Raw genomic sequence first — 23,691 nt, 5'->3', positions numbered from 1 at the left:
AGTCTGGTGAGAGACTGCATCACTGTATTTGAATACCTTTATTTAAATAAAAGGACATTTGTCAGGTTGACAGTGTGAAGAAACAAGCTGACAGCCTTGATAAAATTAAACTGAGATCTTCAAATAAAGGTAGAATGCACCCCTAACACATTTTGATCTTATTCCTTGGATTAAAAGCCTTGTAGGGGATCTCTCACTAATTATGGCTACCCTCTCTCTGCCCTCAGGGGAATGTTGCTTCCCTACAATTCTAGCCCAATCACACACTCAACCATTCCCTTACAATAAAATAGATGAGAAGTGGCTGAAATATTTACATTCGACTACCAAAAACGCTGGAGGATAACAGAACAAAAATAAACAGGTTACATCCAACCAGAAAATTTGACTGACAAATTACAACTTGCCCATTAACCTCGGGGGCTCCTGGTTATCTACGGACCCACCACCAGGTTACTTGGGAAAGCATTCTTTCACTCCCAGACTTCTCTCATTCATCCTGGATCATCCACGCAGGGTGAGTGACACTAACTAAGTCCACCTCTTTCAGGAGAGACCCTCATCTCCCTATGGATGACTTCCACAGCACGATCTTGTAAGAACACAACCCAGCCATCCTGGCACCCCTCTACTACATGTGCTCCTTAAGCAGCAGGCTTTAATTACATTCAGTTACATGCATTCCACTGTTACCCAGAAATAGGGAATCCTTGAAGAAGACAAGGGTCTGTACACCCCCATGAAGTACCTTGACTGGAAAAGGGGCTAATTTAAAGAAAAAAAAAAGTAATGATTTTGGACTCAAGCCTTCAAAGCACTCTATAAAGAAGGCTTTGCTTATTTTAAAGAAGCAGTCACCATATGCTTAGTCACAGAAGAATTTTTAGTCTGTGACAGGGGAGAAGTCATTTTAAAAACAATATTCAGGAGTGCCTGGGTGGCTCAGCTGGTTAAGGGTCTGCCTCGGGCTCAGGTCATGATCCCAGGATCCTGGGATCAAGTCCCATGTCAGACTTCTTGCTCAGTGGGGAGTATGCTTCTGCCACTCCGTCTGTGCTCTCTCCCTCTTTCTGTTAAATAAATAAATATTTAAAAATCATCATAATAAAATAAAAACAATATTCAAGACACGCCTGTGTGGCTCAGTCGGTTAAGCATCTGACTGTTGACTGTTGATTTCAGCTCAGGTCATGATCTCAGGGTCCTGGGATCAAGCCCTGGTTGGCTCCCCGCTCAGTGGGGTATCTATTTGAGGAGTTCTATCCCTCCTCCTCTGCAGTTCCTCCTGCTCACCCTGTCTCTCTCAAAATAAATCAATCTTTAAAAATAATAAAAAAATTAAAAATACACAGAAATGATACCCTGAAAGGAGGAAAATAAAACAGGAATGAGTCCATTTACTCATCTTCTAATCATCTTCCCACATACATACCAAAAAATAATCCTAAAATTAGTCCTATATCTTCACAGGGGTTTGGGTTATAGAGACATATACACTGTCAAAATGTACCAGAACACCTAAAGTTTGTGCATTTCCTGGCATACCTGACTTATGGTGAAAGGGGAAAAACCCTGTAAATAAATACTTTAGTAAATGACATACAAGCTGAATTATTTTGGGATATGCAATTTATACAAGGAGCATAAGAATTAATGGATGATACAAGCAATGAAGAGATGAGTACATTCATGTTAACACAAATACAGTGTTAATAGTTTAATCTAGGAATAAGGCTTTTTACTGTGAAATTCTCCCTACTTCCTGAATGTTTAAAAATTTTCCTAATACAATGTTAAGGAAAAGAGCCACAAGAATAAACGAGTAAATATGGCAGGATCTAAGAGGCTGCCAAACACGAGTAGATCCCACACGGTTCCATCACACACACCTACAGATACAACGCGAGTTTAACCGCAAGTCTCCATCAGAGATGGGTAAGGGGGCGGTGCACTTGAGTGGCCCACCCTGCCAAGCGTCTGACTCTCCATTTCAGCTCAGGTCCTGATCTCAGCCCACACTGGACTGTAAGCTCAGCAGGGAGCCTGTTAGAGATGCCTGGGTGGCTCAGTCAGTTAAGGGGTTGCCTTTGGCTGGGGTCGTGATCCCAGGGTTCTAGCATCGAGTCCTGTATCAGGCTCATTGCTCAGTGGGGAGCCTGCTTCTCTCTCTGCCTCTGCCTGCCACTCTGCCTGCTTGTGCTCTCTCTCTCTCTCTCTGACAAATAAATAAAATCTTGGGGAAAAAAGGGGGGGGGGCAAGTGGGAAGCACAAATTCAGCTACTAACTAGTATAGTGGCTCCGTGAAAGGCAAGGAACTGAAGAGTCCTGAACTCTCTGAGGCAGACGATGACAGCCGCTGTTGGCAGAAGTGAAACAGCCTGAGCAAATGTGTGCCTGCACGCTGCCCAAGTTTATCTGTGTGTGCCCGCACTGAGCAAAACCTAACCTCGCTCTTTCAAAACCTTCTGCTCTGCTCTATCGACAAACTACAAGAGATCCAGCAGAGATACACACATGCATCTGGAGGAGGACATTTCAGAATCCCATTTGGAAAGCTTTCAGGGCAATCTCCTTAGCCACCACGAGACTTAATTCACCTCTCCCTTCCCCCTCCTCCAATCTTCACCTTTGTAAAAGAAAAATCATTGTTTTTCCCCTACTTGAGAACTAGGTTGGTTGAGGTTTCAGAAAATTAATCTCCTCCAATTCTTGTCCTACTTCTTCACATACAGATTTAGTGCCTATAAAGGAACCACTGGAATCACATTTCCTTCTTCATATTTCAAAGTGTTTTTCCTGCAAGTCCTTCCCTACAAAATTACCAAGCCAGAAAGCTCTGGGCTTTAAGGAGGGCCTGATTCTATGGTTTCCCTAGTTTAAGTTACATCTGATATCTAAGACACAAAAGGCCCAAGATTTTAGACATGCATTTTACACAAGTAAATTTGTAATACAATAGGTGGTTACCGTACACCTACCAATCTCCCTTTCTGCGTATTTTCTCCCTTGAGTTGAAAAATACTACTGCAGTCAACCTCTTCCCTGCCAGATATGTTGAGGCCCCATGTCACTCAGAATTCCTTCCATGCCGCTTTAAAAGGCTCGCTTTAGTTCTCTGCTAATGGGCTCCCTCACCTCTGACCGATCCACGTCACCTCCTGCAACAGAGCAACAGGACGGTCACTCAAGGTCCCCGAATCCAGGCAGCTGTGTATCAGTCTCCTAAGCAGCCTGGCTGAATTCGAGGAAGGCAGAGAGGAGGCTGAGTAATACACAACAGGATGGGACACTGGTCACCCACATCAGACACTGGTTAAGAGCATAGTCTCTGCAGTGAGGGATGGGTTCACACATGGGCTCCAGGACTTTCGAGTAGTGTCCTATGGGCAAGTCATTTAAGCTGAATGTCAGCCATTTTAAAAAGGTCGTGGTCATCACAGTACCAGTTCCCTAAAACCAGTGTGAGGCTTAAGTGACTAATGCCTTCTAGTACCCACAGTAAACTGAAAGCACTCAGGCGAGAAAGAAAGGAGAAACCCGAAAATGTCTCCAGATGCCCCTCCAGCTGTGCTCTTTAAAAAAAACCCAGGTTTTATACTTTCCGAATTTGCAGTTTCTATCTATGCAAGGCTTTGTCCTCCCACCGCCTCTCCTTCCCTCACCACCACCTTCAGAAGTGTTTCTTCCATTTCTCCCTTTCCTACAGGGCTGTGGAACCCACACGGTGCCCAGCTGCGGCCTGCACACTCGCACTGCCTCCTCCACAAACGGGCTAACGGACACACCTCTGGGGCCGGCACTGGGTGAGCGGGAGTCTGAACGGATGTTCTCTGAGGCACAGATATCCGCATACCTGGGAAGAGAGCCGGGGTTCAACTCTGGCACTACAGACATTCTGAACCAAATCATTCTGTGTCAGAGAACGCATCCTAGGCTGTCTGGCAGGATCCCTGGCCTCCACCTTAGGTGATGGTAGCACACTGTTTTCCTGGCTGTGACAATCAAATATGTTTCTAGACTTTGCCAAATATCCCGGAGGGCGGTGGGAGTAAAATAACCTCCTCCTCTTTTCCCTGCCTCCCCCCTGTGTTGAGAGGCACTGCTGGGGAGTATAAGAAATATTCCCCCAAGTCAGAGCATTTGTTTCCTACTGAAGCAGCAGCCACCACAATCTGCATATTCAGAACAGGCACAGGAAATCATAATGACTACGTCTGTGACATGTCAAAACTCTGTCACTACTAGCTCCGGCCGACAGGGTTAAGTCACAAACTCAAAGCTCGAACTGTACCAAAGGTTCAAAACTGTTGTAAGAACTGAGTGAACTAATGCATACATAAGTGCGCAGCCCAGGGCCTGGCCAAGCGTGAAGTATTCACTACCCCCTGAGCTACTATTAGTAAGTATATACAGGTTCTCCCCTCACCCATTCTTTCTATGTTCCTCCCACCTATCTCCCCAAGGACAAAGTAAGAAAATTCAATACTAAACACAGTACAATGGTCCCTAGAGCTGATGACATATGCAGTGGGGTAAGACCAGAAGAAGAAAAGGAGAATCCAAGAATGGCAGGAAAAGTATGGTGTCCTGCATTTCCCACTAAACAGGAAGAGGCAGAAGGATGCCTGTTCACTCCAAAATGAGTTTCTTATAAGGAAACAGCATCCTGAAAGAGGAAGGGTACAAGGGATTTCCCATCTTCTATCCAGGAAGTTCCATCCACATAATTCTCCCTTTCCAAATAGTACAGGAGTTCTCTGAGTTACAAATACCCCACAGCTTCAAATAGTTGCATGGTCTCTCCTTAATTCCCCATGCAGTAAGTAACCAAGTTGTGGGGGAAAGTCACTTCCCAGTGCAGGGCACTAGCAAACACTGACCTCACATTTCTCCTATATGTTTCTTCACCCTGAGAGGAATTTTACACATACGAGGTTTCCCTACTCTCATCTCGTTCCCTTTTCCTGTTTCATACACCTCAGTTATGAGACACACACACACAAAAATGCTCCATTTTCTCCATCCCTCTTTTCCTTCATAGTAAACCAAGAAGCACTGACCACACAGATAAGTGTATTAAGGACAAAGATGACATTTATGTGGAAGTCTAGAGTAGATGAGTAGAGGCTGTGAGCCAGCTGTCACTTGCCGGCTCTGTAACCATGATCAGTCAATCACTGAGAGTCAGTCACTTAATCTCCATGGGCCTCAGTTTCTTCATCTGTTCAATGGCAGGGATAACCCCTGCGCTACAGATTCAATGATACCAATTATGTGAATTCTTGGCTCAAAGCTCAAAACATAAAAGAAGGCACAATAAAAGGACTGCTATTATCATATGCCAAAATTATACATACTGTCTGTGTCCTTCCAAGTACCCAAAGTTTACCAACAGAAATACTCCCAAGAGAATTCATTTTTTCCACCTTTTTCCCTATTAAACCTAAAGGTCCCTTACCACACTCATCCCTCCTACCAAAAGAACCAACTTAAGCAGAAGATACTGTCTTATTCAAGCATGGTTCATCTGCCTTGTTTAATCAATTGCACTGTTTTCCATTATTTTACCACATGTTTGACATTTTGGCACCGTAAGTGAAGAAACATTCTGGGTTCAGCCTGGGGCCTAACCTTCATCACATGATTTTCGTTGCTGCTTCTGCAAAATATTTTCTGTGCTCCAAACCCATTTCTGGAAGAAGAGCAGTTTGTAAATAGGAAACCATGCATGCTTTTTTTTAAAATTCCCAACATCTATTGAAATAACATCCACTCTTACCAACAATTCAACTATGAAAACATAATGTAAGAAATGATTTTGAATTAAATAAGAAAGGTTTCCTCTCCCCCCCGCCAAAAAAATATTGCTGTCCTATGGTTTGGGCACAATTTTTAAAGAAATTCTATAAACATACAAGACCTGAATTTTTCTATTCCTGATAATCTAAACAATTGAAAGTTTATAAAGATAAAGACAACTGCCAAAAATCTGTTTATTTCCTTATCACTTTTAAAATGAGATCACAAAAAAAAGAACTGCAATTTTTTTACTGGCTAATTTTATTTTTTGATTTTTTTAGGGATTTTATTTATTTATTAGACAGAGATCACAATTTGGCAGAGAGCCCAATGCGTGGGGCCGGGGGGGGGGGGGGGGGCCCGCCTTGGTCCCAGGACCGGGGGATCATGACCCGAGCTGAAGGCAGAGTCAGCAGAGTCTTGAACTCACTGAGCCACCCAGGCAAACCCTTTTAATTGGCTAATTTTAAACTAACATTTAAAAGCACAATGAGAAATGACCGTTTCAGTCTGCATTAGGATTCCAACCTCTGCTGAGGCAACATCTGTGTTTGGTGTGAGCACATGTATACACGTACCTGTGTATACGAACAGAAAAGAAAAATCCCAGGTCTTCGATTTTTAGTTTGTGAGCTATACTAGTAGCTCTTCTTCAATTATGACAGTCTTATAAATAAACACAAATGAGCGAAGCTCATAAATATGGTATTCAGAGTAGTTTCCATACCCAGCATCACGAACAGACAGTAACACCTATGTGTGGCAGTGTATTAACATCTGTCACTACCTTGGCTCCTCGCAGAAGGTATAAAATAACACCTTGCTTTAGTCAGTATTAACTAGGCTGCTTTTGGCTTTTAAAAATATACTCTCAGCATGGCATTTCTAAGCACAAAAGAACTTAAAGTCTTATGTTCCTCTTCAAATTTAAGACAAAATGACAATCTAAAATAAAAAATCACAACAGCCTAAAGTAACTACCACTTCATCTTTTTCCCTACACATTCAATAAATCACCTATCAAGCATGTATCAAGAATGATTCAAAATTTCACAACATTTAATGTGTAAGGAAAAAGCGGAAAAGGAACAAGAATGAATTGTAGTCGGGTTGTTGAAAATTACAGAAGATGTTTCTCTTAATTAAAATTAACTTTAGGGCGCCTGGGTGGCTCAGTGGGTTAAGCCGCTGCCTTCGGCTCAGGTCATGATCTCAGGGTCCTGGGATCGAGTCCCACATCGGGCTCTCTGCTCAGCAGGGAGCCTGCTTCCTCCTCTCTCTCTCTCTGCCTGCCTCTCTGCCTACTTGTGATCTCTCTCTGTCAAATAAATAAATATAAAAAAATATTAAAAAATTAAATTAAATTAACTTTAGGGGCACTTGGGTGGCTCAGTGGGTTAAAGCCTCTGCTTTCAGCTCGGATCATGATCCCAGGGTCCGGGGATCAAGCCCCACATCAGGCTCTCTGCTCAGCAGGAAACCTGCTTCCCTTCCTCTCTCTGTCTGCCTCTCTGCCTACTTGTGATCTCTGTCTGCCAAATAAATAAATAAATTTTAAAAAAAAATTAACTTTAACATATTGTTGCTTTTGTTTTACTGAACTACAGAACATTTCAACGAGTTGCAACTGCATCTATTATGGTCCAGAATGAATGAAAAAAAGTCTGCTCAGAAGTGAGATCCTCTCAGGGCACCTGACTCAGTCAGTGGAGCATGTAACTCTTCATCTCGGATTGTGAGTTCGAGCCCCACGCTGGGTGCAGAGATTACTGAAAAATAAAATCTTAAAAAAAGAGAGAAAGTTTTAAAAAAGAAAAGAAAACAGATCTTTTCTACAGCAACAGAGACCACAAAATCCTCCTTCTGCCTAAAGTCCAATGTTAGTCGCCTACAGAAATATTACTCCACTCCAGAGAGATTAACAATGCATTCGTCAGGGACAAAGGCAAATGGGTATCTTCACTTCCTCCTGGAGAAACTGAGGCAAACAAGATTTCCCAGACGTCCCCAAGATAAACAAGCGTGTCTGCCTAGTGATTCAGGAGTCCCTGGCACTCAAACCTACTCTTTTCCACTCCATGAAAATTTGCAAAGAACAGAGTAATCCTGTCTAGAACTTTAATACTTCTGAAAAACAGGATGAGGTTTTTATAGGAAGTCATCCCATTAAAAGGCCACTAGGTTTGTTTTCTTTTTTTACAGATACTAAGTTGATCTTGAAAAATATCCACGAGAACTCCAAAAGCACAAGTAAAGTATGGCTCTCTCCCTTATCAACACACACTGTAAAGGTACAGTGATTGAGTCTGACGATGGCTCTTGAATAGAGAGAACAGGATGGCTACTCTGGAGAGGAGAAGGCTCTAGAACCCACACTCCTTAAACCAAAATAAAATCCACACAGATAAAAGATATAAAGATATGGCTTTTAAAAAAATATATCACTTGGGGCGCCTGGGTGGCTCAATGGGTTAAAGCCTCTGCCTTCAGCTCAGGTCATGATCCCAGGGTCCTGGGATCACTGGGATCACTGGGATCGAGCCTCGTATCAGGCTCTCTGCTCAGCAGGGAGCCTGCTTCCCTCTCTCTCTCTCTGCCTGCCTCTCTGCCTACTTGTGATCTCTGTCAAATAAATAAATAAAATCTCTAAAATTACATATATATATCACCAATACTTAAAGAAACCTTCTGGAAGAAGACTTAAGGAATTAAGACTTTGCAGGGAGGCAAGTTAAAATGAAGACATAACAATTAGGAATATCTATGCAACAGAAGAACCATGTCAATATTCGTAAAGCAAAAACTTCAGAAGATTATTAGGAGAAATAAAAGCTCCTTGACCGTATCAGACTCATTTTATCTCTCAGTCCACAAAATGGATAAAAGTAAGAATATAGAAATTATGTAACACAGGCCTAATGCACAAACCCACATTTAACTCTGGACCCTGAAGATAAAGAATACACATTCTTTTTCTATGTTCACAATATATTCATAAAATTATCATATATTATGCCACAAGAGGTCCACAACTAAATATGTTTGGTTGAAAATGACTGCAAAGCAGAGGTACAGGAGAGATGAGGTGATAATGAACATAGGATCCCTGAAGTAACTCGTATAACCAAACACAGCTGTGATGCAGGCGGCAGGAAGAATTTTCAGTTCCTATAGTAGTTCCTTGTGATCACATTTTTTCAAGAAGCCACAGAATCCCTTGAGAAAGAGGTACTTACACCAGCTGCTACTTCCTGAAATACCCAAGGTAGAAGATTATCTATTTCCTATTTCTGAGAGACTAAAAGAACTCCACCTTCCACCGTGTTTTCACGGTTAATAATCTTCAATGAGAAGTTCGTTCCCGGGCTTTTTCTTAAACCCTGGAACACGTATAACTTATTAATTCAAGACCTGTTTTGGGCAGAGGGGGAGGCCATCTTTCACCACACTTCCTATAGCAGTCTTTCACACGCATAAAAGGTCGCTTTGTAAATTAACCTTCGTATTTAATAGGCGGCTAAATATCCTCCTTACCGTCTACATCTGCACTTCCTTATGACTGGACTCACTGAGCTGGGACTTCTCTAATTCTTTCGCCAATCCTTACTTGATGGCTTTCCAAACTAAGTCTACTATCACACTTCTTTTCCACATGTTTAACTTGTTTATATTTATGCACCAATTAAGGCAAGCTCTTGGAAAACATAGTCTCTATTTTAAAAGTACAATTTGTTATGGAACTCATTTTGGCTTTATCAAAAAAACAAAATAAAACAAAACACAGGGTTGAGTTTTGATAGAATTAATCCACAAAAATCATTTTCATTTCAAGAAACTGCCTCGTGGCAGTATTTCCTAAAACCATACTTGCCCTGTTGAAAAATATGCCACCTTTCCACTATCATTACTTATTTCCATGTATATTCTGAAAGGGCAATTACTTCTAACACACATCATGACCTGCTTTTCCTCCACTTCAGGTCAACTTTGTCAGAGGTCCTTGAGGCTAACGTGAGATCAAGTTCCACACTCCATTATTCTCTGTCACGACATCCCATTTGTTTTTGTCATGGTGCTTTAACAGTTTGTGATTGTTTCACGGGCCAGTTTAATTTTCTGTCCTCCACCCAACCTCCCCACCCTGCCACCAGCTATGAGCGTCTCTTCACATGGAGGAGGCAGACAGATGGGTCTGAACGAGCTTAGAGCCCTGCACACACTGTGGCCAGCTCTCCGTCAGCTGCGAGGCATTCATCAATACACAATATGGATAATATTAAAAGCACTGTGAACTGGTCACAGCCATAAAGCTATTAATGCTGATACAATCTTTAAAGGGGGTAGGTACATTAATCCCCAGAAGCAGTGAATTCCAGTGACATGCTATAATGTTCTGAGGCTCCAAAGCTGAAAGCACACTGGGCAGACTCATGAAAGGCAGCGATGTAGGAGACTGAACCAGGGCCTCACAGCTCTTTTACAGAAGAGCAGCGGGAGTGCTGAAAAGATGATTCACTTTCACTACCATCACACACACACACACACACACACACACACACCCCTAAAGACAATTTCAGAGCATTTCATTAAGTATTTTTGTTCATAAAATAGATCTATCTTTTCCTGAAGTTTGAAACACACCACTGACTGGGGGCATATGGTCACCACCTTCCCCTAGCAGGACCCAAATTTTAAAGATAATTTCCAGAAGCTCCATGCAGATAACCTATCTCTGCATGCAAGACTGCAGTAAATGGGAACAGCTAATTTTTGCCTCAATGTTTTTATTTTAAGAAAAAAAAAAAGCATTTAAATGACAATATCTAGGTTTATTTTGCAGTTCTGAAATAAGATTTATATATATGTTTATAAAATGTATATATGTAAAATTTATATATATTTACAAAATGTAGTTTAATATAAATATTTTACAAACACATATACAGCTATTTGCAGGGTTTATGAGCTGTGTGTTGGAAGATTCACTTCCTACTTTGACAAAAACATGCACTGATACTTTAAATGTTAATTTGGTTTTCTTTAAGTATTCCTGGATACAAGTTTCTTCGTCAAAAAGCCCAACCAATTTTATATATACTATAAAGTATTTTCTATGAAAAAACTGCTGTTGTGCTTTTAAGTCACAAGTATTTAAAATATCATTTTAATAATCAAATGCGAAACTGATCAGATCTCAGAACCACCAGTTCCACAGTTCAGCTGCCTCTAAAGATAGCAAAATAACTTGCAAAAAATTGACTGAATTAGATCAATTTGGATATGGGCTAGGGTGGACATATAGTCTGAAAACAGTTTAGTGGTTTTTTTCAAAAGTAAGGGATAAAACTATCCCAGGACTCAACAATTCAACCAAGCAAAAAAGGAAAATGTTTGTCTACATAAACACTTGCATGCAAATGTTCATAGGAGCATTATTCATAAGTCCCCACCCCAACCCATGAATACAAACACACACACAAGAGAGAGAAACAACCAGTCCATCATATTCAAGCAGCAGATTGCTATTCAGTTATTATAAGGAGAGAATTGATACATGCTATGCAATAGATGAACCTCAAAAATAATCATGGAAGTGAAAAAAGCCAGATGTAAGAAACCACAAGATTCCATGTATGTCAAGTACCCACAGAAAGTCACATTTACAAACAACAAGATTTTTGTATGGGGCAAGGAACACGGATTACCTATAAATGGACATAAGAGACCTTATTGTGGAGATAAGCTGTCCTAAAAATGATTTATGGTGGTGGCTGTTATCACTTAGTAAAAACAATAAAATTGTACACTTGAAATGGTCAACTCTTATGATATGTAAAATATACTTCAAAGCTGTAAAGGGAAAGAAAAAAAAAACTTGGGTTAAGAAAATAATTCATAAAATGAGAAGTAACATAAGAGATAAAAAGATCTGGGTGACACTGAATGTATCCTGATTAAAGCAAGTTACTCCTCTCCCCCTTCTGCCAAAAAAGTCATTTACCAAGCTGCCAAAAGACCAAGTAGGAGTAAAGTTTCTACTCCACTCTTTAAAATAATAGATAACACCAACACCTTGGAGGTACCACCAGAATATGGGTGACCTCAGGAAGAAACCAAGTTTTATTCTAGGATTATCATGAGAACTGTCATGATCTTTTCAAAGCCTATGAATTAAAGTCCACATTATGTAAATCTAACGATTTTCACTTTATCCTTAGAAAAACATGACTTAAAGTAAGAAAAATATGAAGCTGTTTATAAGAATAAGGTAGCTCTCAACCATCGGCAAAATGATAAAAATTATCAAACTCAAATCTTTTATTAACTTCCAATCTGGTTAGGGGTTTTCTTGTCTTCTGGGCACAGTTCCTACTTAAAAACAAACTGTTTAATCAGTATTCTGAATTTTACTAAAACCAAGTGACACAACAAGCAGACAACATTCATCTCTTTATTCTTTCCAACATTTTCAGCTCAAAATTGATTTTGGAAACAAATGTAACATACTGGGTTCCACTATATCTTTTTACAATGCTTATGTCCCTAAATGTGCCTGCCTAATTTCTTTCCTGCAGTACAAAGTTTATATTTACACAGCTTTTTAAAATGGAGAGTTAGCACAAGTATGGTTTAACTCTAAAAGAGAAGTGAGGGGTAAAGAGAGCTACACCAACTGCAAAATAACAGAAAACCCTAATTCTTAGAAGTGTAATTACAGATCAACGCTACTTGGGAAAAAAATGACAGTTAGCTATGAGTTCCTGCCCGGAATTTTGTACCAATAAATATCCCTTTTAACAAATTTTTTAAAGTATTTAAAATTCAACATATTAACTCAAAAGGTTCTGTTTTCCTTTAAAAAACACACACACAAAAATCATAGTATCATGGACTCGAGACAGCTAACACTATCAACTTACCAGATAGGCCATCTTACTTAGAAATGTCTATGTTAAAATATTAATTTATCAATCAGGAGAAAAAATAAGTAATTTCTGCAAAACCAGGAAATGGGTTTCATTCCTTTACACAAAACAAAGGTAACTGGTTAGTTTTATACCACTTTCTAAAAATTTACATCCATAGTAAATCAGGTACACCTGCATTTTTAAGGCAACAAGAAAAAGGGGAGCAATTTAACAAGTCATCCAGACGCACATTATCCAGGATGAATGTCAGGTGAGAGACCAGGCTCTATCATAACCACATATACTACATGCACCAAATCAAAATTTAATTACACTGCAGAACACCGTTTGTGAATTATGCTACATATTTTATCAACTGCTCCCCTTTTGACAGGGCCATTTCCTGAAGAAAAGTTCCAAGAACTGAAAAGTTTCAACACCTACATACCAGAAAGTGTTTCCTGAATTTTGCTCCATGAACTAACATCTGCTATAATTTGAACACTTACTTCCCAGTAGGAATCCCATTTAAAATTTTTGTTGAACGTTATTTGTTCAACAACAGTAGATGCAGACAATGTTTTGTTAAAACAACAACAACAAAAACCAAAAACCAAAAAACACCACCACCACCACTACCACCTTTCGGTTTCATAGTTTGGATATAACTGACCAATTCACAGCTGTTAACTTTTCCCCTGGGAACAAAAACATCTGCCACCTGATAAACTGGAGTATGTGTGGTAGAGTATGCATTCGTAGTTTTGGGAGGCAGCCCAGAACAAGCAGGAGAGGGCAAATTAAATATCCAGGCCCTGGGAAGAAACAATTCTTAGGAAAGTGCTGCATAATCAGACTTGGGCATTACTTCTTTTATTTTTTAAATTTTAAGTGCATCTGGACACTTCAGCAGTTAGTTTAATTTACAGAAATACAGTCTACCTTTCCTATCAACCTCTTGTCTATTTAAATGGGGGAAGGAGGCCACGTGTATATATCAGGATATATTAAGTCAAAATGTAACTGCACTGCGTATCTCTCACACACATATCTCTCACATACAGACTCCATTTCACAAAGGGTAGTAGGGTGGGCCTCTGGCCTCAGAGAAGGTCTCCACCCAAGCTCCACCCAGACCTATCCAATCAGTATGGCGGAGAGGGGGGTTGAATCAACACATTGGCAAGCACTCCTGGTGATTCTAGTGTCTAGTCAAGTTTGAGAACCTTGAACTTAATAGGACTACACTGCATCTAATTGCCAGTCCAGCAGTAAGCAACACCAAAAAGAAAGGCAAGATCATGTGGGGTAAAATACAGTGACTCAAGAGTTATCCTTAACTCTCTTCTAGCCTACCCAAAGGATCGTATCATGTCAGCCCACAAGTTTCCAAGTATTCATTATCATATGAGCCATTATGGAGGAACAACAATAGTTTTAGAGTGTGGTCAAATTGTGGATGCCCTTTGAAGGGTGCCCTTATAATACCTAATACCAAAGTAATGGCCATTTAGGTGTCAACTGACAATATATATTTCCTCCTTCAGTTAGCTTCCGTTCTTTTTGACAAGATGTCACTACTGGGATTCCTCTTACTATATTAACTTGACATCAAATTCCTGCTTGAGTAATAGCCTTAAGAATCTGGTCGTTCAATCAGGTTAAATTAAAAACAAAGCCAATAAACCATAACAAGGAAACACGTTCACCAGAGAACAAGACTTGCAGGATATTAAGTCCACTGTGCTTTGTGGCTGTTGGGTTAAGCTTTAACTCACTGGGGATAGCTTGGAAAAGGGAAAAGTTTGCACAGAGGAAAGATTCTCAACACTGATCATTGCCAAAACACAAAAAGTCCACACTTGAGATTGTTTTGAAGTTAATTTTTACTTTAGGGTCTCCAGGGCATTAACACCAAGAGATCTTATTTTTCCCCTTGAGGCCTAAAGCTAAGCACCACCTGATACATTTGTATTTGAGAAAGGTATTATTGTGCATTCTGTTTTATTATTCAAGCAAATGAATACATGTATACTCATAATAAAATTAACAACAATCTGAAGCAGAACTAAAATACAACTTTATCTCTCCCAATTGTTTTCACTTATGTAAAAAAGGTAATCATTTAAGCTGCTGTAAAGTTATGTACACACCCTATGCCAACAAAATGTAACTGAACCACAACAGAGATTATGATATTCAAGCTTGTTATGTTTGTACTTCTGAGCCAAGAAACTTTGTCCTAAAGATGCAGAGTGAATTTCCAACTAGTACGGAGGGGAAAATCAGAATACACTACTCGTTGTAGTTCTCATTACAACTCATGTACAGGACTTTCTCTTTTAAAAGACAGATTCTGGAATTAAGTTTATTTGCCAATCTTGGAAAACAAACGAAATAGAGAAATTCCCTAATAGAAAACTGAGTTTATATATTTAGAAGCAATCAAATTGTATGTTATACCTCAAAGCAGTAATGAAGATAATTGGCTTTGTAATTCCTCCACTCTACAGCTACTGGGTAATACATAGATCTGGATGTTTAAACCAACTGACAGTACCAAAATGAGATTTCCCTTTTGTACATGATTAAGACAGCATTTTTCATTACTGAGAATACATGAAATTTAAATTGCTTAAATGCAGCATTCACTAGATTCCATTTTCAGAAGCGTGTAAGAGCAGCTATTGAATACCTTTTCACAGAATCCCCTAAATCTCTTAAAAGATCACGTGCGTTAATGTTGCCAAAGAATATCCCCATAAACCAGCTGACTGAAAAAAATGATTCCATTCTCTTTCTTTATCTTGGAAGAAGCTGTCGCCTGTGAGTCAGGAAGCTCAGCTGGCTTCTCAGGATGAACTAGAAGGAAATCACTTAAGAGACCTGTCTGTGTTTCTCTTCTGTCAAGGACACTGTTTACAATGGCGTCATAAGGGAAAAAATGAAGACATTCACTGGGTCAAAATACTGCATAAATTATTTCCCTCTTGAAATCACTTCCTTGAACCGCACTTTCCAAAATACCGGAGCATTCTTCTTTGATATTTGCTCATACTCCATCAGAGCTTCTTTGCTTTCATGAATTTTCTGCCAGGGTAATCAGCAGTTCACAAATCAGGAGGGCAGAGGACAGAGCAAAACTGGTTCTACACCAGTTTAAGAGCAATGCTTTTTGCAATGGAAAAATTTCCCTCACCAGTCAGAGATCCACCAAAAACTGGCTTCATAATAATCTTGGGAACAATCTGATTCTGCTTTATTATTATTATTTTTTAAACTTCATTAACTTCAGTCAAATTCAAACAAAAACACTGTGGAAGAACTGACTAAACCTAATTTCCTTTTGTAATTTGTCTGAAAGTGCTTTCTTGCAAGATGTGCTCAGCCACCAGATGCTACTCTCCTACAGAATTTCAACTCGCCCCTCCCCTCCCTCTTGGGCGCAGGGAGCACAGGGCTTCCCCAGGAGCACAAGGGGTGTTTTAAAACTGGTTAATTCCTGGCTGTAGGTGAAGGTATGTATATATTCCTTTCTAGAACTCAAAGATTGCTTCAAAGAGGTGGTTAGCAGAGATGAGGAACCAGACAAAGCCCTTCTTTCTGTTTTATCCATCAACACACTCCTCAATCTAAAGCAAGCTAATCCTCACAGAAAAGTATAAATCTTCAAACTACTAAGATTCCATAGGCTTGCCATTCTCAAAAAAGGACATGCCAGGCTGTATACTCTATAAAACATTCCAGTGCCTGAGATCAGAATTTGGACACTAAGGCCATGATGATCTATTTCACATTAAAGAAAGCAAGTCTGTTACAATTCCCAACAGAAAGTAGTCAATATATCTGTTGTATTTACAGATTCCAACCTGAAAGCTGTGGCATAGCATATGTCTTGCTTTAACTGATACTGCATTTCTAAGTGGCTGCCTTTCTCTGCAACTCCAATATTCAAACCAAATATTAAATGTTTTCAAAATATTGACCCAAAATCTAATTTTTTTAAATGTAGGGAAGTGACCTCTCATTCAAGAGATGCCTCCCCACTTCTGGGAGAAAACAATGAACCACAAAGCAAAACAAAATAATCAATTTCCTACTTTTGGGCTCTTCCCCCCCCCCCTTTATTTTTAGGTTTAAAATGAGGGAGGGGACTGGTCAACTTCAATTTATAAAGGTTCACCTAAGAAATACTTAGGTAATCCCTTCCTCACTCAAAATACTTCTAGCTTATGCTCGAGATAGTAAAAATTTGAGACAACATCTTAAGAAGCTGAAAACAGAAGACAAAAAAACACTGCCTAGACTATTCACATGAAAAATTAGTGATATACCAACCATAAGTATCAAATGAAGAATATTACCTTACAGCAATGCCAAACCATGACAGAAAAATGCCATGGCCATCTCATGTATTCACTGTCAGGGCCAGAAAATTCATTTTCATCCAAGCTCTCATCTATCTGTTCTACTAAGGAAAAAAAAAAAGTCAAACTATTTTAAATAGTACACCATGAAATGACTGTGTTTAGAACAAACTGAGCTATGAATCTTAAGGGCCAATGAGTCCAACAATCCAAACTAATTGTTCCAAGAGCAAACAGATACTATGGGTAACACTTGGGCACGATTTTACAACCCTAGATTATAAATCAGAGGTGATGGTTTTGTTTCTCTTAGCACTGCTCTCAACAATTCCACCCAGCTTGAGGTTTCCTTGAAATCCAAAAATATGTGCCATCTTCTCTTCAGAGAATCTAAAAGAGAATCTTTAGAGAATCTCAAAGATTACCTACTGTCCCACAAAACACAATGTCTAGAGGTGCCTGGGTGGCTCAGTAAGTAAAGCATCAGCCTTCAGCTCAGGTCATGATCCCAAAGTCATAGGACCAGGCCTATCCCTGCTCAGTGGAGAGCCTGCTTTTTCCTCTGCCCCCCCCACCCCACCCCACAAATAACTCTTTAAAAAGACAGACAAACACAAGATCTAGATGAGCATGGACCACATTCCAGATCTAACTGTAGAAAATGAATACTTACAACTTGTGAGATATACTCCCATTATGCAGGCTAAGAAAACAACAGCCATCATATCATGGCCTCAGTGGCTTTGTTCCTAGTTCAAGGGCCTGTCTGAAGGCCAGGTATTAGAGCAGAATATACACAGCCCTCCTAATCCAATTACTAACAAGATCAACTACCATACTGATAATTCAGATTTTTCCCTTTTGTAGCAAAGCACTTTCAGCAGAAATTGCTTTTTGTACACTTATATTGAGGCTCTGAAACTTCCTTTTCACAGCTCACCTCAGGATTAAAGGGGAAGGTCTGGAAGTAAGGAAATGCTACAGAGCAGCTCCAGTCAGGCACTGTTCTACCTATGTGTCCTCAGGCGAGGAAAGGGCTGGCTGGGCCTCAGTTTCTTTAACTATAAATGAGAAAAAATAAAAGGACTTACCTATTTAAGTGACTAAGAAAGATCAAAGACATAATCCAATTAAAGCAGCTGTGCCTGACACACTACATGCAGTGTCCAATTAGCTATTACCTCATTTTACTCTTAAAGAGCTGAGGCATTGAAATCACTTGCACCTGAGTACCGATCCCAGCTCAATATGTTACTGAGTTCCGTTGGGTGGTATTTACTTAATTTCTTAGACTCGGGTATTTTAATCGGAGGCTTTATTCCACAGACCCCCTTAGCAGTTAAATTTCATTAGAGGTTAGCAAAACAAAGATGCAACTCTTGCTTCTCACCTAAGTTTTCCCACTACTTGGTCCCAAGAACCCCTTTCTTAGAATAACTGAGAACGTGGGGGCAGGGGATAAACCACAGTACTGAGAGGATTAAACATCCAAAGCAGATACCGCACTATACAGAGTAGCTGCTTTTCCTCCTGGAAAGTTCTCTTAGGAAAAAAATCTCGAATTTTATGTGGCCCAAACTTCATGTTCAAGCATCTATTTCTTTCACTGGTACACCTGGGTTTTCAGACCTGAAACATATTTTGTCCTCTAGACATCCCCAAATCACTGTACTACATCACATATCAACTGGAAGACCTCTATTACTTTAAACAGGTGACACCAAACTGCTTTTTAGTAAAACTAAAAGTTAAAAAAGGACTTAAATGTAACTCCTAAGTTTCCCTTAGCACCAGCTGCTGTCACAACTAAAATGAGTTCACACACAACAGTCTGACTCGTGTAATGATCACTAATGCCTTGTCATCACTCCTTAACACTCATCACAAAAAAAGGAACCAACCATGGAAAGTCAGAGCCTGGGGTTCTTAAGAAGAGCGTTTCTCTGACAGCAACTGTAGTTCATTATGCTCTCCCCTCACCAGCCCCAGTACATTCCCAGTCTTTGCCTACTCAGCAGATTCTCGCAAGCTGTGCCGTTTGATGTGGAATACATTTTAGCAATAAAATTTTCGATCACTCACCAGCCAAATTCTCAACCACCTTCTCCAAGGCGAGGTGTTTTTACATTAAGTGCTTCCAAAATTCCGACCAAAATACTAACCGACCCCCCCTCCCCGCCACACTCAAATCAAGAGACCTAAAGGGAGGTGCACAAAGAAACTAAATGAAAATTTGGGCAAAGGCAAACAAGTGAAAACAACTTAATTCCTCCGAAAATAACAATTATTTTGAAAGACGAAGAAATTTAACTTCTTACTTTAACTCAACCCCTCTCCTCTACTCTGCAGGAATTGTCCAGTATGCTCTCCCAACTGTTTGTCCCCCGACCCCGAGCTTCTTCTTCTTTTTTTTTTTTTTTTTTTTAATCTGACGTTAAGTAATGAACCACAGCATCGGGAATGATGAGAAAGCAATGACAAAGCTGCTTCCTGCCGGTCTTCTTCGCAGCACCCCAACCCTCCCTCCCCCACCCCTGCCCGCAACCTTCAATTCCCCTAGCCACCAACACATTTAAAAAGTTTCTCTCGGCGCCCGGCTTACCTTGACTGGGCTGCCATCATTCAGTTTACAGAGCTCAAGGACTTCTGTCCATCGGAGCCTTCCACCCGCGGCCCTTCTGCCAGCGCCGCGCTCACCATTTGCTGGGGCCGGGCGGGGACGCTCTCCCCAGCGCGACTCCCCGGCGTTACGGGACTACCTGCTCCCGAGCCCGGGCGTCCTCAGCGCAGCCTCGGGCTCCGGCCGTATTGGCTCGCACTAAGCCTGATGGACATCCGGGCACTGGGGCCTCTGCAGGCGAACTACACTTTGGACCAGCTCGGGGAACGTCGCGACCGAGTGCAGAGCCAGTGAGATCCCTCGGGGCGATTTCGCAGAAGGGAAACCCGAGAAGCCCACGGCCACAGCCCACCAGCGCGCAGCTCCCAGCCAGCGGCACCAGAGCTCGGGCCGGCGTCGGAAGAGAAGTGAGATCGTCCGTGGGCTCCCTGAAAGTTGCCCGAGTTCGCCCGAATACCCCCTGCCAAGAAAGTTCTGGTGGTACGGTCCGCCTCCTTAAATGGGCACGGCGCTCCGCCGGCCCGAGCCGGAGGCTGCGCCGGGCGGGGGCAGCGAGCCCGGACGCCGACGCACCCCGCGCGCCCGCTCGCTCGCGGTCGAGCCCCGCCTGCAGGCTCCTGGCTAGTGCTCTCTTGCCAGGTTTTAACAATGTACAAACACACCGCGGGAACACACAGTACCCGGCCGCTCAGAACTCCAGCTCCGATCTGAGTATTTGTTGAATATTGGGCCCCAAGAGGCTGCAGTGAGCGAGACACACAACCACAGCAGCAGTAAACCACGTTCGCTCCTTTTGATCATTCCAATGCGTGCAGTCAGGAAATGCGCGACTAACGCACCCTTGTTTTACTTTGCTCGCTTTCGGTTTTGATTTCATTACATTGAGAAAACATTTACAAGACGCCCTTCCCTTTCTTGGGACAACATACAGATTACAAAGTAAACAGTAACTCATTTGGGGGTTGGCATTTTAAAAACAACCACCGAGGATGCAAACCATCAATGTAGTGAACACTCTTCAAGAAGTACAAACCCAAACGGGTCCTACTAAGAGGACCAGGGAAGGCATTGAGCAGTGCCTGAAGGTAAGCAGGGCAAACCTTAGGTGGGCAGAGACGGAGGGCGGCTGGGCTACCCTATCTCGCGGGCTCCAGCAGCACACTGTAGGAACTGGAAACTTAAATGAATGCCTGCCCCGGAGACTCCTCAGTTCCCCCTGGAGCCGCTCCAGTGTTGCCCACCTCACAAAGAGGTACTCCGGACTGTATTAATAACAAGCCATCGAATACCGGCATGCTGACCTCTGGCGAGAAAACATACAATGCTGGGAGGAAGGCCCAGGGCATCTTTATGTGTGGTTCTGGAAGTGTGATTAGTGGACTCCGGGAGTCCCCAAGAACCTCTCAGAGGTCAGAACTATTTTTAGAGTAACACAAAGACATGGCCTGTCTTTTTCACTGTGCTGACATTTGCAGTAATGGTGCAAAAGCAATTGCACCATTAGCACCAACCAAGGCAGGGGCTGCAAAAGGCACTAATATCAGGGCATTCTTCACCACCACACACTAGCAGTTAAAACAAGGAGCCTTTCCGAATGTCCTTAATAAAGCAAGCAGCAGGAAGGACGACTTTCGTTAAATCTCAACAAGGCCTCAAGTAGAGGTCTTTTTGATGTTCTCTGCGAGAAAATGAGAAGTACACACAAACAGCTCTGCTCCTGCAGAGTGAAGGAAAGGAAAGCACTTGTGTAATTGAGTTGCGAGCTAAACCAGCTGTTTTGTCAGGGACTACCATTTTTAAGCGCAAGAACAACTGATGAACTGTGCTTTCTCCGACTTGGGTTTTCAGCAGTCATTTTCTCAAAAATGAACAAAGTGAGTCTGTTTCCTCAAGGAAAACAACTGACAGTATTTATTGCCAGTGATAAAATTGGAGCTTTCAAGCATTTCGGAAAACTTTACATCTGCCACTGTGAGCTTGATAGTGTCTCAATAATTAAAGGACTTTTCCAATGAGATCGGAGGAGGACATAGTCCTGACTTCATTTTGCCTTCAAATCTGTTCTTGTTTTTTCCCCCTCCAGCTTTACCTGTTAACTCACACCAAGGGACCCAGTGGGCAAAACATCCAGTGATGGGAACCGAAACTACCCCCTCTAGCAATAAGGGCTGCCCTCACACCAGCAAGACACTGCGTGACTGACCCCAAGACAATAATCAACCTGACCTTTTGCTGCTCTGCTGCAGAGTACCCACCAATCTTTGTTGTGATTTCCCTATATAAACTTAGACATATTCTCAGCACCTTGGAGACAGTTCTTAGGCCATTAGCCCATGGTATTCCTGGTACTGGCTTCACTGAAATAAATTCCTTTCTTGTTTCACCACCCCTGGTCTCTCAGCCTTTAGATTTTGTTAGCGGTGAATGGCAGAACCTGGTTTGTTTGTCGCCGCCTCCCACCCCCCTAGCCAGATGTTCCTGCACCCTTGGGCTCCAGTAACAAATTTTCTGCTGAGTCAGGCCAGAAGCTGTGCTTCCATTTTGTCCAGCCCTCTTAGGATTCCTGGATCTCAGGGCAGCTGGTTGCAGGGCACCAGAGCTCGTCTGTTCATTTCCCAAATCAGGGACTAGGACAGGTTGGAGACAACCACTAGTGATTAGTTGACCTCAGGCAGCTGGAGAGTGAAGAGAATAGTCCCTTAGAGCTGCCAAAACTTGTTTTGGGGGACACTCCTTTTTCCTAGCCCCAAACAGGCACAAACTGCCTTTGCCACATTTGGTGAAGCAGAGAAATGAACTGAGGAGTAAGTGGGACTAAAAGACTTGGTTCCTAATAAATGCACGCTGGGCACCGTCCTTCTCTAGTTCCCTGCTGTCCGAGCTCCTTGAAACCATTTTGGGCTTGCGTGGTTCATTCATATGATTTGCAACAAGGAATTTATAGAATTTGTCATTAGAGGTACCGTTAAAAGGAGAGAAGGGACGAGTGGCAAGTAGAGAAGTCAGGATATGTGTTTGCAAGCTCTCTTGAAGTGTGTGTAAGAACAGGAAGTACTGGGCGCCTGGGTGGCTCAGTGGGTTAAGCCGCTGCCTTCGGCTCAGGTCATGATCTCAGGGTCCTGGGATCAAGTCCCGCACTGGGTTCTCTGCTCCGCGGGGAGCCTGCTTCCTCCTCTCTCTCTCTCTGCCTGCCTCTCTGCCTACTGGTGATCTCTCTGTGTCAAATGAATAAATAAAATCTTTAAAAAAAAAAAAAAAAAAAAGAACAGGAAGTACTGTTTCCATATCCCCTCACCGCCCCCTAAGGAGAATATTGGCTGACTAGTCTGTTTTTAGCTATGACCCTATGACTAAAAAGAAGATAGTATTACTGTAACACCGCCTGGCCTATGTATGTTAAGGTCAGAGGAAAGATGCTCCTGAATGACTCTCTTAAGAGTTCTTCCTCCCATTCAGTTACCACCAAACAGGGCGTTTGGATTTGGCTCTAGCTTGTGGAGAAGCTGTTTGGTTCAGTTAGTGAAGCTCCAACTTTTGAGGAAGAATGAATGCTAACAGAGGTACTCTTAGCTTCATTTAGGGTTTCTACTGTGTTCTTTCTGAACTTTTGCCTAGGAAGATGGGAGATACTTCTTTTTCCAAAGAAAGTCCATTAGGACATACTTTGAATAAATGCAGCAGAGGGCTAAAAAGCAACCAGAGAAAAAGCCTGTTTTGCAGGAGGGAAGACAGGAGATGGAGATAAAGGAATGTTAGTCCAAACTTTGAGTCTACCTCCACCCTTGCTGGGGGCACCCCTGCCACCTCTGCCACCACCTCCTCCACCCTCCTGTTTCCGTACCACCACCGGTTTGGCTGGCACAGCTGGCTCCTTCATTATCCTTGGTGCTTCCGGTGCCATGGGCTCCTGCTTCCCCTACCTTCACCATCAAGGAGCAAAAAGCACCCCAAACTATTGGCCCCCTCTATACGAGGTGCAAACTAAAGTACCTCCCA

General features: G+C 41.8%; 1 protein-coding gene across 4 annotated transcripts in view; it reads right to left on the bottom strand.

The window, feature by feature from the left end:
* Positions 1-23,691, bottom strand: part of AFF1 (AF4/FMR2 family member 1) — a 203,703-nt gene that overhangs the window by 107,591 nt on the left and 72,421 nt on the right. Inside the window, exon 1 of one of the 4 annotated variants that reach the window (XM_032332811.1) lies at positions 19,678-22,732. The exons of the other annotated variants lie outside the window; for them this stretch is intronic. Within the exon in view, the coding sequence (XP_032188702.1) occupies positions 19,678-19,697 (20 nt within the window). The 5' untranslated portion in view covers positions 19,698-22,732. Of the gene's footprint in view, positions 1-19,677; positions 22,733-23,691 lie in introns of those variants that run through there. 4 annotated transcript variants of the gene reach the window in all.

This window comes from Mustela erminea, chromosome 2 (assembly GCF_009829155.1).
Source record: "Mustela erminea isolate mMusErm1 chromosome 2, mMusErm1.Pri, whole genome shotgun sequence".
Taxonomy (NCBI): Eukaryota; Metazoa; Chordata; class Mammalia; order Carnivora; family Mustelidae; genus Mustela; species Mustela erminea.
This window is presented reverse-complemented; position numbering and strand designations above follow the sequence as displayed.